This window comes from Poecilia reticulata, linkage group LG9 (assembly GCF_000633615.1).
Source record: "Poecilia reticulata strain Guanapo linkage group LG9, Guppy_female_1.0+MT, whole genome shotgun sequence".
NCBI classification, from domain to species: domain Eukaryota; kingdom Metazoa; phylum Chordata; class Actinopteri; order Cyprinodontiformes; family Poeciliidae; genus Poecilia; species Poecilia reticulata.
The window spans coordinates 26,155,563-26,172,506 of record NC_024339.1 but is presented as its reverse complement, the minus strand read 5'-3'; the positions used below and the strand labels follow the sequence as shown (position 1 = coordinate 26,172,506).

At 39.7% G+C, this 16,944-nt stretch overlaps 1 protein-coding gene across 4 annotated transcripts in view; it reads left to right on the top strand.

Annotated features, from left to right (window-relative positions):
* Positions 1 to 16,944, top strand: part of adgrv1 (adhesion G protein-coupled receptor V1) — a 108,877-nt gene that overhangs the window by 86,930 nt on the left and 5,003 nt on the right. For all 4 annotated transcript variants that reach the window (XM_008418938.2, XM_008418939.2, XM_017306772.1 and 1 more), the window contains 3 exons: positions 2,644 to 2,801; positions 8,903 to 9,024; positions 14,990 to 15,175. In XM_008418938.2, the coding sequence (XP_008417160.1) occupies positions 2,644 to 2,801; positions 8,903 to 9,024; positions 14,990 to 15,175 (466 nt within the window). The remainder of the gene's footprint in view (positions 1 to 2,643; positions 2,802 to 8,902; positions 9,025 to 14,989; positions 15,176 to 16,944) is intronic.

The window sequence follows — 16,944 nt, the reverse complement described above, 5'->3', positions numbered from 1 at the left end:
TAAAAAGGAATGGGATCTAATTCCCAAACGATTGAACATGTTCTATTCGTCTTACAATGAATGATTCATCTACCCAGTCATAAAATTTCCTCATCACTTAATGCTCCAGTGAACTGTTAGTAGTAAGTGACAGATTGGGAGTAACAGCAGCTGATTCCCGAAGTGGTTGGGCAAATAAAATCACTGAGGGTGCAAAGGTCGACAACAGAGTTTCAAGCTTCAGGTTAATTTAAGAACAGTTTAAATTCTCAAGCAGCTGTATCCAAAACTTTTATCACCAAAAGTGCATTGCAATGCAAAACTTTAGATGCAGTTGTGTAAAGCAAGCAACCATGAACTGTAGAGTGGTGGAGATGTGCTCTCTAGAGTGATAAATTATGCATCTGTCTGATTAGCCCAGGTTGACAGTTGCTAGGCAAACTTCACTTTCCTGACTGCCAAAGGCCAAGTATAAAGTTTGAGACAGAGGATATTATGACATCTAGCTGGCGTGTGGTTGGTCCCTCAGCTCCAGAGAAAGGAACGCTGATGCTTCTGCATACCAAGACATTTTAGATGTTTCTTTTGTGTCTAAGGAGTGAATATGTGGGAAAAGTTTGGGTTTAGCCCCTGCAGTTCTAACATGGATGAGCACTAGCGCACAAAGTCTTGACCTAAACCTAAAAAAAAAAAAACACATTTTGGGATGAATTAGAGCAAATTGTAGGTCAGTTTTTTTGGTGCTGTATCAGCATTTGACTTTGCCAGTGTTATCTGTGAAGGAAGGTCAAACTGACCATAAACACGGTCTTACATGTTGCAGAAAGCCATTCTGGAAGACTTGAAGCTGTTTTAGCTGCAAATGGTGTTAAATGTTGTATCAAAACCTTTTAATTAAGAATGGAGTGTAATTTCTAAATATGGTAGCGATCTTTAACCCAGACGTTTTTTTTGTTTTGTTTTTTCCTCCTTTGGAAGAAGTTAATTGAAGTCTGATCAGGTTGGGTCAAACTGGGTCAAAGTTTATAACACAACGTTTGATGAAAACTACTCAAGATTTTGTCTCATCGTAAATCCAGTATTTGGGTCAAAAGACCCAGTAGTTTTTTTCAGTGTATACTTATTGGCATTAGAGTTTCTTTAAGTCCTTTTATTGTCTTATTTGTTCAAATTTGAACTACTGTTATAGTCAAATAAAATTTTACCATATCATGCCAATAATAAATGTACATTTCATAAACTTTGAACTTGAGCTCAGAGTTCTGTACATAAGGTCATTGGACTGAGTGATTCAGTCATGATCCGTGTTTCTGTGTTTATTTTTGATTTTTTTCTGTGTGATCCTGTTCCCTGTGAGTCTCTGTGTCTTCCCCGTTGATTGATCCCAGCTGTGTTTCGTTCCTGTGATTACCCTCCCAGTGTATTTAAGTCCACCTGTCGTCTCTGTCTCTTGTCGGGTCCTCGTCAACCATACCTCTAATGTCTGTTGTTATTTCACGTCTCTGCTCTCCAATAGAACTGTCAAGTCCTGGTTTGCTTAGCTCTTGTTTTTCAGTCTCAAGTATCAGTTGCTACTGGTAATTAGCTGTGTGTTACTCTCTGCCGTGCTGCCTGTCCTGGACTGTTTGAGCCACTCCTCATTAAACTCTTCATCATCATCATCATCTTCATCTGGGTCTCCGGCGTTCATTCTCACCACCATCAAAACCACCACTTAATGACAGATTCATGACCTCATGCTGTCTGATAAATATAAAAAGAAAATGCACCGAATGACCCTACAGCTGGGGGAACTTTCTTCATCCTCTTTAGGAATCCCTAGAAATTTTATTTTATCTTGAGTCTTCGAATACAGCCGGCTCTCCACCCCCCTCATAAAAACAAGCAACACTGACACCCATTTCCCATTAGAGCTGAATTGGTGGGAGGATATGACACACAGATTTATTTGGCATACCTCCTTATATTTTGGCTATCACAGCTCTAATTAGTTTACAGCACCAGCTCAATCCTATCAGTAACTCTTTGCTCCCACCAAACTAGTTTGTGTTGTGAAAGTACAAAAATCACATGAGCATTCAGCTCTGCTCAATTCTCATGGCCATGAAGGATTTTTCAGAGGAAAACGTTTAAAATGACAAAGATGCACATGCAAGAAAAAGATTATGGCAAATAATAATATGGCTGAAATAAAACCTTGCCCCATATAGATAAATTATTTCAATTTATCCTCAATCACCGCTTCTCTAGAGAGCTTTCAGTACATACATGATTTTTTTGTGATTTTCGTCCGAGTCTTAAATAAGGAGAACGAGTGACCTTGTTTATCCGCTTGCAGCACTGGGGTGGCCTTGTTGCTCAGCAGAGTTAATAATGAACATGTTTTGCTTTCACTGCCGTTGAACAATAATCCTTTAAGTCTTAGGAAAGCTCAGAAGTCTCGCTGAGAAAATCCTGTTCATGAAATATGAAGAAAAGTTTAAAAAATATACACAGTGAGAAAGAGACTAAGAGCTTAAAAAAAACCCGGCTCTACAAAAACCATGTGATGTGCGATTTCCAGACCTCCACGCTGAACACACACTAATGTGTTTGTTCTATCTTTTAAAAGAAATACACAGCGTAAAAATCAATTTCTAACATATTTCCGTATCTCTTTTCCAGGTGCTTCATTCCAAACATCTATGCAGCTCTGTGCACGGCGGTGTTGGTGCCTCTCATCTGCTTGGTTGCAGTGCTGGTTATATTTATCCACGCCTACCAGGTAACTGAGCAGTGGAAGGCCTACGATGACATGTATCGTGGAAGGACAAACAGCACAGGTAACCAATGTAATCATTTATTATTATTTTTTTGTTTCCAAATATGTGAAGAGACACACATCCATCCCCTGTTTGCATAAACTGAGCTACCCAAAAACTGTTTTTCCCCTTGAATTTTTCCACATTTTGTCTCTTTAAAACCACAGTGTCAACATATTATTTTTTGGGTGGGGGGATTTTATGTCTTAAACAATAAAAAAAATATTTATTTATAGACCTGAAAATCAATCAGATTTTTATTGATTTTAGATCTGACTTTTCTAGACTTTTTCGTTCTAACATATGAAAATACTTGTTTCTAAACCAGGGGGTTAAAACTCATTTTCATCTAAAGTCAACAAAAGGCAGAATGTATAGATAAAACCAGCTATTAACAAACTGTTATAGCTTTCTCTACATTCGATTTGCACTTCCTAAGATTAAATAAAATTTAACAGATTTTCACATTAAGGTAATTAAGTACTACACAAATAACTGACTTCATTTGACTGAGGTCAAGAAGGACACAGACAAAAAAACTGACTGGCTTTACGTTTAAGGCTGTTTTCATACTGGGATGACTCTTTCTCCTAACTTATCCCACTTGTATTCAGAAACATGGACAGAAAAAAACCCCACTGAATGTCATGTTGTTGTGAGTGAAACAATGTAGCTTGTATTTATTCAGCTATCACATCTATTTGGCTAAGGATACTACTTGAAATCCCTTTTAACTACAAGTGGTAAATGCTCTTACTATAATAACGTACCAAGATGTGTGCAAACACTCTTGAACTTCTACACGATTAAGTTGTGTTGTCTGGATAGAAATAACTCTCAGTAGAAGTGGGAGAAGTGTGAATCAGAGCTATTTACTCAGTGCAGTCAGTCATTTTGCCCACTCATAAAGATCCAAGCCAGACATCTTCAGTCTCTCATCATTCAGGTTGTTATCACTGACAATCAGCAGGCTTTAGCTGCTTTGTACTCAGCCACAACCCTTCAGTGACAAGCCAAACCTGACTTAATGCATTTTGTTCTGTACACTTTTTGTCCTAAAACTGAAGGAACAAGGTGATCCAATGAAAGGAGGGTAGATGGCAGCAAATTCTTTACAGTAAAGTTCTCATTTTGCATTATGGACACTACACTCACCCAATGTGAGCATCTACGGTCCAGTGCACCACCGTACAGTTCAGCTACGACTTTAAATTGTATTTATGTTAGTTGAAGGCACAAAACCTTGGCAGCAGTGACTGATCAAAGTTTAGAGGAATTAACCGTGTTGACTCTGCCTTCCATCTGTTATCTGGAAACATAATGACTCAACAGAATCCTGTTTGCACACAGAAACCATCCATAAAGCTTCCATACTATTTATAGTGTTTTCAATTTCATTTTGATTTATTGGTGCTTCATGCAATAAAATCAGTGGTATCCACAGACTCTCTCACAAATGTCCAAAGTCCAAAACAAATTTTAAAAATTATAATGAACAACATCTGGGAACATCCATCCATCCCGTATTTGTTGCTTCCTATCGTTGCTTCATCACCAGGGGCTCACAGCACAAACAACAAAGCCTGCACTCACGTTAACCTGAGGGCAGTCGTGTTTTTGGATTGTGGCATAAAGGTAGACTCCCTGAAGATAACCGGCAGAACATGCAAACTCCATGCCGAAACACCCCAGACTGAGGGTCACATCCGCGCATACATATTTTGCAAAAATCTGCTCATTTTTGGGAGAGCTGACAGATTCCCAACCTCTGATATGAAGCAGCCTTGAAACTACTCATTTGAATTTATTTCTCTTTGTCCTACTGTGACCATTGAACATAGCTGAAGGTTCTTTCTGTTGTCACCTATCAGTAGTTGGTGTTAAATGAGAGACTCTTTATTGCTCTTTAATTCAAGTTCAGCCTTGACGTTTCCAATTAGCTGTCAAATTCGTAGGACTCTTGTTGCTTATACTGAGGTCACAATTTTCAAAATCCTCACCACAGCAAACAGCCGGTGTGATAAGTCGAGGTCTAATCTTTCTACTGGCGCAGGAGTGTGAGAAGCCCACATGTTAAACTCACAGGACTATGTGAAATATAGCAGGACTGCTGACGTCAGCAGGATCGGGCCAGCGTCTGCTTGAGCACGCTGCGTACCACTTGTAAACACATACCTATCAGAGAATGACTGGAACTCTCCCGCTGTGCCCGACGCAGTGCTCGGCAATGAAAAGGAAGCAAACTGAACTTGAAATTAGGGACATCAAAATGCCATCTGAGAACCCTTATCGCAGCCCAGCTCAGCCCACGAGGAGTGTTTATGAGACTTGATGTTCTTCCTGATACAGGCTTTTTACAGCACCAGTTGCTCCATGAACACACGCTGCTCAGGCTTTGATTGGCCAGAGCAGGAATCAACAAATGCATGTGACGGATAAGGTTTTATTGCTTAGTGTTTTATTGTTTACAGTGCCTAGTGAGTGTACTTTACCTTTTGAACATTAACAACAAACAGAAATTTGAATTCATTTCATCAGGATTTTATGAGAGACTAGCACAGAAGTGTGAAGTGAAGGCTTTTTGTTTTGTAAAAAAATAAAATAAAAACAGTGTTGGTAATTTTTAATGTAGCCATCATTTCTTTGTCAAATCACCTCAACATTACACTGCCGTCGCCGTGTTTCACCTGTGTTCTGGGTCATGTGGAGAGTCATGTTTCCGCCATATACAGCATTTGGCATTTAGGGCAAAAAGTCAAGTTTAGGTTTTATCTAACCAGAGGGCTCCCTCCCACATGTTTACCCCACTTGGGGTATTGATTCAAGGGTTATTATTGTAGCGACTGCCAAACAAAGTCGCTGAGCGGCTGAGTAGGGAAGTGGTTGTTGACGCGCTAGCTGATCAAAACGTAAATCCAAGCTGCAGTTGCAATGATTTTATTGTCAATATCCAAAAAGCAAACAGTGTTCAAAGGCAGCATAAAAACGGATCCGTAGAATTAAACAGTGATCAAAAACAAAACATAGCGGTCAGCAAAAAAGTAGACCTCCCCTATCACCCACTCACTGAAGTCACCAGCTGAGCAACAGGTGATCTACAATCACTAATAACACCACGTGATCCCGTGCTACACCTATCCACAACAGTTATGAATAGTTTTGAAAGTCCCTATGCCCTCGGTCTTAGTCTGTCCAGTTAATTTATCAGCAACCCAGGCCTATGTTTACAGTACGAAACTCTTACATCATTTTTTTTTAAACTTTCTCTTAATGCTGATGCTGCAGATATTGTAACGTTATCTTATCACCACGTCCTCTTTGCAGCTCACTGTTGCTACAGCTGTTTGAGTCGCCGCTGAAAGCTTTCTTAAGTATTTTCTGGTTTGTCTTTTCAAACCAAGACACTGTGCTAATATACAAACTGTAAACTGGACGTTGTGAAGAAGAGTAGCTCCCTTGTCCAAACAGACAAATGAAACACAAACCTTCATAGGAAGATGCATATATTCAGTTTTGTCTTGTGCTCATATACAGTTTTTTTGTTGTTGTTTTTTGTTTTTCTCTGTCTTGGTAATATCCAGTCAAACTGCCAGTCAGCATTTTGCAGTCGGTCTCCATTTGGCTCTGGGAACCTGCTCTTACTGTGGGAGCTCTGTCTCGTCCAGAGAGTGGAATGTGCTTACACGGTTGGAAAAATCAAACTGGTTAGAGAGGAGAAGCAGACAGATGTGCTTGAGTGGAAGAAAGAGAGCGAATGAGATAGGAACAGTATGTGCTGCTGGAAGCAGTATAAATATCTAAAGAGCCAGCTGTCTTCAAGCTGTCTTCTAATACTGTTCTGATAAGAAATAAAACCACAGAAACGTCATAAACAATGATCAGTGTTTCGGGAGGAAGGCTTAAGGGAAATAGGTCTCCAATGAAGGCAGCAGGCAGGATTTAGGAATAAGTCTGAGAAAAGAAGCAGACACTGCAGCAGAGTGGAAACGACAAAACCAAGGAAGTGGCGCCTAAGTGAGGGCTTTTTGTGCAAACCTGGGCCCCGTGTTTCCATCCTACTTGTGAAGTGAAGTGGACTCTGCTGGACACTGTGTCCTACATAGCAGCAAGCTACAGCTAACCTGAGTCAGCATAGTAGTTTTATATAAGGTTACCCCACAGGATTCAATGAGTTTAGAACCCGATTTTTCTTTTTTTTTAATTCCCGCTTTTCTTTGACAAGGTAAGATGAATTAAAGTCTCATCAAATGTGCCCCATATACTCATGACATATGCAGTGCCTTGAAAAAGCATGCATACTCTCCAAAACATGGTAAAGGTAAACATAGTTTTCTAGTTTTATTTTGCATACAAACATCTGAAAAGTGAGTAGTGCATGGACCGAGGCTCCCAAAGTAAGTGTTTTTGCAAAACCTCTTTCTTTATTGTTGTGTCTCTGCAAGCTTTGCACACCTAGGGAGAGAAGTGCCAAAAATACACAGACGTTTATGGATGTGCTGTGACATAATGTATGAACATTCGAGGGTATGAATACTTTTTCAAGCTGCAGTACTTCCATGTGGATTAGATATGAAAACTGCTAGTGGCAGATCAGGAGGATAATCACTTCTAGTGTATTTTTTCATTTTTTTAAACTGACAGATGTGTCTCGGTGCAAAAGCTGCTACTAACAATGTTTCCTAATAAGGCAATCAGACTTGGGTAGAGCTTAGGTTCACTCTGTCTCCTCGGCCTCTCTGGGGATTTTATCTGGAACTTTCCTGTTATGAATCAAAAAGAGTTATTAATACAAGATGTAGATTAAGTGTACATGTCTTCTCCTTAACAACTGAATTAATCTTTATCATCTTGATAGTGGCAGACTTCTTTAAAGCATCAAAATTAGACCCATGTTTCTAAAAAAAAAAAAAAAAAAGTAGCTTTGAGTGAAACCTTTTCAGAAACGGGTTGAACTTCTAGTTTCATTGAATCTTAGAAACACAGGAAACCCTTTCAGGCAGACAGAACTTCTGTGTTTGCTTGCTAATATGCAGACAGGAAGTCTTTGAGCTATGTGGTCACATGTTTACTTTTATTGCGCATACTGTATTTCACACATGTGCGTGGGTTTTCTAGGTGCTGTTTGGAAGCTGCAGGAAGTGTCGCGCCTTTTACATTTATAGGTCATCTGTTAACAGAACCTGTTGAAACAGGCGAGTTGAGGGGTTTTCAGTCAGGCTACTTACGTCAAATCCTCTATATTGAGGTCTGCGGGCTTAATGTACGTGTAGTTGAATTTTCGTCAGGATCTAAAAAATACACATTTCTTAATAATCAAAACCATTTTACAAAAGACCAGTTTATCCACTTCTCTTTCCCTCAGCCATATTAGTGATGACATGAGGCTCAACACATGAGTACAGCAGCAGAGCGTAGACATGTGAGCGTAGAGGCAAGTCTTTGTGCGGCGGGGGTCATTCTAGGTCACTCGCTGCATGTCTGCTTCAGTGTTTGAGGCTTTAGTCTGGATCCACATGGTTTATCTGCTTTATGCCACATCTTTTTCACTTAAATTTCAAATTTGAATTGGCGCATTGAAATTTGAAGTCCTGCATAGCTTTTCAAATATCTGCATGTGTATGATGCGCTATATCATCGGATGGCTTTTACACAAGGCCTAAACATAGGATACTCTCCAATCAGTATCACTTTCTGATGAATGGATTTCACAAGGAAAATATACCCAATTGTTGTTTGAGAGTATTTAAAGATTAGCTGTTGGAGTTAGAAAACAGCAGTGTTGATGTTAACTACTTAATAGACACATTTCTGATGTTTGGTGCAGGTTTATCAATGAATAAGATAATATGAGCAGGTTGGAATTTTTGAAATCCGAGTCGGATAATTGATGTTATTTGTCACTCTGTAAGATAAATGTCCCACCAAGTGTACATTAAAAAGTAAGGCTGGGCTCATCCATACAATGACTGAGATCATGGCATCCAGCCAAAAAGCAGCTCAGGTGGACATTATGGTCTCTATAAGACAAAAAGACACATGTGGTGCGCTAAGTTTTTGGCTGCAATTGTTTTTAACAGGTGATGTTTTAAAGTCTTATTCAGTTTTTTCCTTTCGTGCTCCAGAGGTGCCGCTGGTCCTTTACTTGTTTCTGCTCATCTCGCTGGTCTGGTTGTGGGCGGGACTCCACATGGGCTACAGATACCTGTGGCTCCTCATCCTCTACGTCATCTTTAACTGCCTGCTGGTAAGACTGCTTGCTCCTTTCATTGTTTGCTGATTACAAAAACCACCCGCTGGCAGCCTGCTATCATAAAAGTTTGTGCCAACAGTTGTGCTTCCCACAATCTGAAAACAAGGTTAATGCATTCGATGTGAAGAGGGGAAAAGATAACCAAAAGAATTGTGTTGTTGCATTCTGTTCTACCTAAAATGTGTCTTTCTTTCATTTTCTGGATTTGATCCTACACTGATGCCCAGCCTCAGAGAGCTGGGGATGCTTCAGGAGAACGGTGGAAATCAGGACTATATGGTATCATATCTTCATATCTGTCCAGACTTTACTCCGATTCTGTTCTTTGTTTATATTAGAAGAGTAAACCAGGATAGCACTGAAAGACTGCTGTCACTTAAACCTAAAACTGAACGGTGGAGGGGCAAAAACTTCCCCTAGGAAGCATCTGCAGATGTGACACCAGGTTTGGCAGCAATGTGGTAGGAAATTAAAACCTGTTTGGTGAGAACTAATGGTACGATAGCATCATGATTCCATTCACAGCAATATGCAGTTCCCCTAAATTGCTATGGTCTAGCAATTTATTGTCAACTTTTATGTGAGTGTATGTGCAAACCAGAGTGGGTATTAATACTATTTTTAAATGTGTACATTGTTTTTGCATGAAAAGCTGATATTACTCTAAAAGTAAAAAATAATAAATACTAATTTTTTAGCTTCTCTTGAGCACATATCTCACATTTTTTTTAGTGTCAGTAGTAGGTTTTTTAAAATATTTGTCTGCCAAAGATTCTAGGCCACGTTTTAGCCATAAAGTGCACAGTCATAGGCCTGTGGTAACCCACGGTGATATGTGGCGTTCACATGCTAAAGGCAACAGTGTTGACTGAAACGAACTGGTCCTGTTGGCACAGTGACCAGGAAGACGAGATGATGTCAGCGCCAACAGTCAGTGTCGCACTTTGCGATGGTTTGTGAGCTCAGGTAAGTTTTGTTTGGTTCTCTGACCTCATGTGGATAGTTTGATCAGCTCACATCATCATTAGCTCATGTATGGGTATGTATTTATGTATGCATTATTATTAAAAAGGAACAGCTATATGGCAAAAACAGCTAATAAAAAAGTCTTAACATATTTAATAACCAACTTTGAAATAAAATAATTAACCATAAGAGATATGACATAGCTACAGACTAAATAGTTGTTTGCTTTCAGAAACATCCAAAATGTCAGCTGCTCTGAGGTCTCAAGGAAAACATTTCCACAGCTGAAGGGTTGAAAAAAGCAAAAGATGCCTTTTTCTCTCCTTTTTCATATCAATATAAGACTTGAGAGAGTGAAGGACATATGGGACAAAAACAAATACGATAAGCGCCTTAAAAACCACGGTGAAGGAAGATGAGAAAACAGAAACATATTCTACAAATTTAAAAACGTTGTATTCGCAGGATAAAATGTGATACCCTTCTGGTTTTTGATTGATGGATTCAACAGTTCTCCATGAGATGCTTAAAGGTTTAGACGGTTTCGTAACGTAACCCTGCTCTAAACGTCTCCACAACTTCATCCCTGACCTGTCTGCTGCGCCTGACTAAAGCCACCAGAAGCTTCTTCATTTTCCACCTTCACTCTTCCTGCCACAGAGAGCCGGATGCACTCAGGGACACTGCAGTACAAAGCTGCAAGGAGGATAATACAATTTAAAAGGTTCGTCGCAGTTTAATAGATTCCCTTTAGATTCAGATTGCCCTTCTCTTCAGGCGGGTCAACCTCTAGCATCAATATGCAGGCAACCTCTCTCTTCTGTAAAAGAAAATAAAAACATATACTCGCTATAGCAGAAGATTGATTTTCAGCAAAAGTGCAGCTTCAAAGCGCTGGGCCTCTGAAGTTTGACGCAGGAACAAACAAGGATTCATAAAAGCAGGAAGAGGTGAAGAGCCCCAAAGCTAAACCGAGTGACGGAAGATATTGATTAAAAGGAAAGTGAGCGTGGGACTTTGTTGAGATGCTGCTGAATTGTGAGGGGGAAAAAAAGGCTCTAATCTGTATTTTGTGGCTTTTGAGTGTGTTTATTCTCAGAAGATACCCTAATTCATGCAGCTGTAGGGGGGGCACAGGTAAAGTTTGTGACAGTGGGAGATTTTACAGACTGAAAGAGAAAAAAAACATAGGTACAAAATTAGATTATGGTGGTAAAGACTGATGTTTGTTGACATCAAAAACTCTGCACACAATGATCAAGTACATAATAAATGTATAATTCACAATCAAGGGTGAGTATATCTCTATCAATTAATGTAAATGATACATCGTCAGACAAGTCTGCTACATTACCACCGCTCTCTGGCAGCATTATTATTCAACTTTCTGCTTCTAAACTCACAACCTCGTTTTTTTCCCCAGGTTTTCGTTTCCATTGTGTGGTTGGAAGTTATTAGACTGTTGGTCACAGCTGCAAGGTGTTGCAGAGTGGTTCTTGTTTTCTTCATGCCGTGAATTTTCCATTCGAAGAATTTTCCATATTTACTTCATGTAGCTGTAAGGCACACCTCCCTGCTGCTAATTACGGAACATTATTAAACAGTTGCAGATGTTACAGCTGTGTGTGTGTGCGCGCGCGTGGGCGTGTGTGCGTGCGTGCGTGTGTGTGTGTATTCGTGCTCCAGAGTATTCAGAACTCTGCGTTTACTGAATGTCGTAAAAACAGGTACTGGTTTCCAGCTGCACAGTTAACGGTACTGGTCTCAGAAGCTAATCGCATTTAACGTTACGCCAAAAATAACTGACCTTTAAATCTAAAGGCTGCACCTTTTCTTTCCTCCTTCCGCCCTGTTTTTCAGCCGTACATCTGCGCTTCACCAGGCTGAATTAGAAGGAGATAATCAAATTTCCATAGCAGCGCCCCTCATTATCTCCTCGTTCTGCCCGTAAACCTTTCCTCGTTATGTCAGCAGCTGTCAAGAATATCAACAACGAAGAAACAGTAACAGTTTTCATAATGATTTATTACCAACCCGCACTTTTTTATTTAATCTTTATCTAAGAATAGGATACCTGATATGTGTGTTGAAACTTTTTACGAAAATAAATAAATAAATTACTGACGTGTCAGAGCCATACAAGATTTAAAGGAAGTGATTATTTTTCTTTTATGATCATAGAAAATGTTTTGTATCCATCGTAATCACTTTTAGATGTCAGGTAGAGTAAAGCTGCATCAGCAAGTGCAGCAAAGCCGTGTTTTTTTCATAATGCCCCTTGAACTTTTGTAAGGTTTTGTCACATTACAAATACAAACTTTGTTGCTGTTTTATGAAATAGAAACAGAAGGCATTGCATAACTGTGATGTGAATGGAAAATTATAATAAAAAAAAATTACAAATATAAATCTGAAAAGAGAATTTGTGTTCAGTTGTCTTTTACTCTAAAACCCTTTTCCATTGCGACCAATTGCCTACTTATTAAGTATGTGTATATTTTAATATCATTTGAAATTCTGGTCTTCTATGAAGGACTCAGAGGTTTGTTAGAGAACAAACAGCATCACAGGAGAGAGAGGCAGAGGTTTAAAGTGGTGGTATGTAATAAAACATTGACTAAAGCATTTAAAATCTCATGGCGCACTGCTTGATCCTTATCAGAAAATTAGAAAAAGCTTCAAAACCATCTAAGATCATGACCATCCAAAAAGAGCTCCACAAATCCACATCTGCCAGCAACAACTATTAGTTGTGCACTTCTTAAATCTAAAACAAAAGAGTGGAAAAAAATAAACTTAACTCATCTCATGCAACTAGGGAAACAGGCTGGTGCCGGCGCCATGCGGTGGGGAAGCTTGTTGGAGCAGGAGCAGGGAAGTTGGTCAACTCTAATGGGAATGAGAAATTGTGGCTTAAAAACTAATTTATAGACACACCCTCTGTTCAATTTAATTGGACTTGAGGTATTTTGAATAGAGGAATGTGCGAAGCTGTTAGAGACATGCCACAGAAGACTTGCAGCTGTAATTGCAGCCAAATGCAGATCTGCAAAGAACTGAGTTGAACAGAAAATGCATTTTATTATTTGTTTTCAATCCCTTTAAAAACCATGTGTGTTTGTGCAACGTGTCAAATACAAGTTCATGTTTTTCCACTTTCCTTTCTATAAATAGTTTATACCCGTCATGATATTCAGGTATGATTCTCTTCCCCAGATATTTACGTTCCTATTCCTTATATTTCCCTTCAAACTTAAGGATCCGTAATTTACGAACATCAAAAAAGAGCTTTTGCATTTCAATTCATGGGGAAAAGTTATGGAACAAGTTAAATGAGGAGTTAAAACAAAGTCAAAATTTAGTACAATTTAAAAGGAAATATAAGGAGGTCATCTTCACGAGATGGGTGAGAGATAGCACTAATGTGTATATGTAAATTGAGGCTAACGCACATGAGGGTATGGGTGTGGATGTATATATTTGGACATATGAAAACCCAGATAAAATGGAAAATGAATGAACCTGTTTATTTTTATTTTTGATTGGATTCATTAATGAGGGTCCATCTGAAAACATCGTATGAGTTTATGTGGTGGGAGTTCGTAAGTTTCTAACTTCTTCCTACTGCTTTTTGAGCGTGTTAAGATTACTGTGGTGCAAAAATAGGAGTCTTCTGCATTCCTTGTTCTTGTGCATGATTTTATACTACTATCGTGTTCGAAATAAATGATTAAAAACGCCCTCCGTGCCCTCTGACCTTTCCTCAGCATCGTGCTTCCCATCTCTGAAGTCTCCTCTTACACAGGGAACACTTACATAACAGGCCTCTGGTTATAAAGCCTGATTCTCAGGCTGCACAGCTGGCGAGTGATCTGTGATAATCACCCACATGTAGATAACAAAATGAGCTACCAGACTTGAACTCACGTCTGGCACCTTTTGTTTAGCATGTTTGATTTGATGATACGAAAGTGGGTTAATTTCCTTGTTCAGCAGGTATAAAGTATGCAAGAAGTTATGCTAGTTCAATTGCTTTGCAGGCCACTGACCACATCTTCTAACACAAAGAGATCCAATCTCCTGTGTTATTCTGATACTTATGTTAAATCAGTGGTTAACATGATTTAACATAATTAAATCATGTTAACCAGTGCCGGCAATGCAGCATGGATTAGCGTTTTTTTGTTTCTTATTTATTTATTTCAAGTTTGAACTTATAAACCGATGATCTGCGAGATCTTTCATGTGTTTTACATCTGTTTGCTGTTGTGCAGCGTTTCACAGTGTTCCCATAAATGAGCACTTTCTAGTTATGGTTATTGTTTTTTTTCTTTCCCGGTAATATTGACCGCAACTGCCTATGACGTGTTTAACTCTGTGTCTGAGACCTCCGGGGAAGATCTAGTGATGTCGATTACTTTATGGGAGAGCTAAAGTCGCAGCTCCAGACTAACTTTTTGTGCTTGGTTGAACTCCACATTTTTATTTTTATTTTTTTCATGTTTTTTCAAGATTTGAGCTTAAGGCGGACCGTTAAAAACTCAGACAAAGCTGTTCACCATGAGAGCCGGAAAGCGTACATTTTAAATTAAACATTCTGCATGTTTGCATGAGTTTCCAGGTTGAAAATAGATCCCGTCTTTGTGCGGCGTGTGTACTAAAACACATTTGCAGTTTGTTTTGGATGTCGTGACCCTCTCAGCCGTCATCACATCTTGTTGAGTGTTGCGAAATGCCGGGAATACTTGTGGCATTTGGCGTTCTGGTGTTTTGTTGTAATTCCCAGCCCGGTGTTGGTGTCTGAGAAAATGTTGGTCATGACGTGGGAGTGTAGGAAACGCAAATGCCAATGATGTCATGACCCACGGATGAAGTAACCCTTTAACAGGGTTAGGATAGAAAACCTTCCTCTATGTTTTATCATATGCAATACAGTTTTCTAATGTTGATTTTCTTCCTTCTTTTTTTTTCTTTTTTTTTTTCTTTTTTACAGGGCTTGTATGTGTTTGCAGTGTATTTCGTCATGCACAACCAGTTATGTTGGCCGACTAAAGCGAGTTACACTGTGGAGATGAATGGCCACGACCGCCCTGATTCGACCTTTCCAGCCGGGGGACCGACAGCTGTGGGAGGTGACATCAGCAAATCAACCCAGAATCTCATCAGTGCCATGGAAGAGGTAAACAGACGTCATCTGTCATCCCAAACGGATAACACACACACACACACACACACACACACACACGTATGGGCCTCCTTCTTAAAGATGTGTAAACACTATAACTTTACACATTAGTTAAAATCACCCTCTAATTTGAATAATTTATCCAGTTTAGGAGAAAGCCCTAAGATTTGTATTTTTTTTTCAACAAATTGACTGGTTGGCACTCTTGATTGTTCTGAGCACATGAAACGGGCGCGCTCTTATTCCATTTTTCTTTCAGTTTTAAATTGATCAGATTTTATGGGAACCTCCAATTACATTTTATTTGCGTGGAGTCAAAATAAGACGAGAAACAGTGCCTCTCCACCAGCACCGCTATTTATTTTACTTTATTTTCATGCGCTGGCCACTAGACTAGACGAGGACTCGTATTTATTTATTCCAGCGATTTATTGCTGGTGGTGTTTCTCCAGGTTCTCAAAGATGGACGGCTGCCTCACCATCACCCCTAATGCTTAGGGTATGAATAGGAATCAAATTTTTATAAAAGTGCAGCTTGACAAAGGCTTTACAATGATTTCACACTTAATGTAAGAAGACAATTTTGTTTGATTTCTCTTAAATCATATTTTGCTTTATTTTCTCTCATGGTTGATTTTTGCCAATCTCTCTCCTTTTCCCATGCCCTCATTGCCGTGGCTCCATTTGCTTATTGTTCGGCTCCACAAACAACATCTCATACTTCCTTGCTGAAAGCCTCCCTTCCCGTTGCCCCTTGTTTCGCTACAGTTTGTACTCGCTGTAATGTGTGGATGTGTGTCTGTAAGTCTTCCCACATCGGCTCCTCCTCTGACCTTTGTGTCAGACTGGCACATTGCATATGAGCCCATGTAAAAACACTCTGTTCACACAGACGTGCAGCACTTCTGTGGCAACTCTTCATCAACTTTTCCCAAGAGAATACCCTATAAGGAGAGATGGAGCGAGAAACAGAGGGGGTGGCGGGGGGACGATGAGACTCCTGGGAACTCTCTCCTCCCTTTTTTCTTTCTCAGAGTCTCTCTCTGCTCACGTAATTGTATTTTATTCATGAGAGCACACGCTGGCCTTCTGAGATTTGGCAACGACATGGTCAGAAAAAAAAAAAAAGCATGGCAAGCAAACAAGCCTTCAATGAGACAGTCTCATGAGTGAATTTAAAATAAGGACTAGAACGTTGTCTGATTTAAACAACTAATGGGAGCCGTCGAGTCTGCCTCAAATGAAGGCACATTTAGGGTGCCTGGCGGTGCTTAATTCACCTCACAGGGAGGTTCTTTACCAGTCAGAACACAGCGAGGCTTGCAGGCTTGTGCTCGCAGTCATGGACGTCTGAGGACCACAGTTAAACAAGATGGACGCAGTCATCTGATGGAGATTAAACAGAAAAACGCTTTGATCATTAAAATAAAAATGCATTCCTCCTTATGTTGCCGTATAAATATGACTGAACCTTCAAATAAAAAAGCAACAACATGAAACTTTTTTTTTTCACCCCAATGTGCTGGAAATGTCTGTTTGTCATGCTGGGTGGACTCAGTGTGAAACCCTAAACCCAGTGAGCTTACTCGCCCTGTGAACGTGCTGTGACCCCGGGCGTCGGCCTGCATGCACTCTGCATGACCCTCACTCATCACTTTCATAATTACGCAGCTGACAGACGTGGCCATAGTGTGACTCAAACTCCTGCCTGGGTTTTCTCTGTTGCCATCCCACCTAAGGTTAAAATTCTATGAGTTTTATAT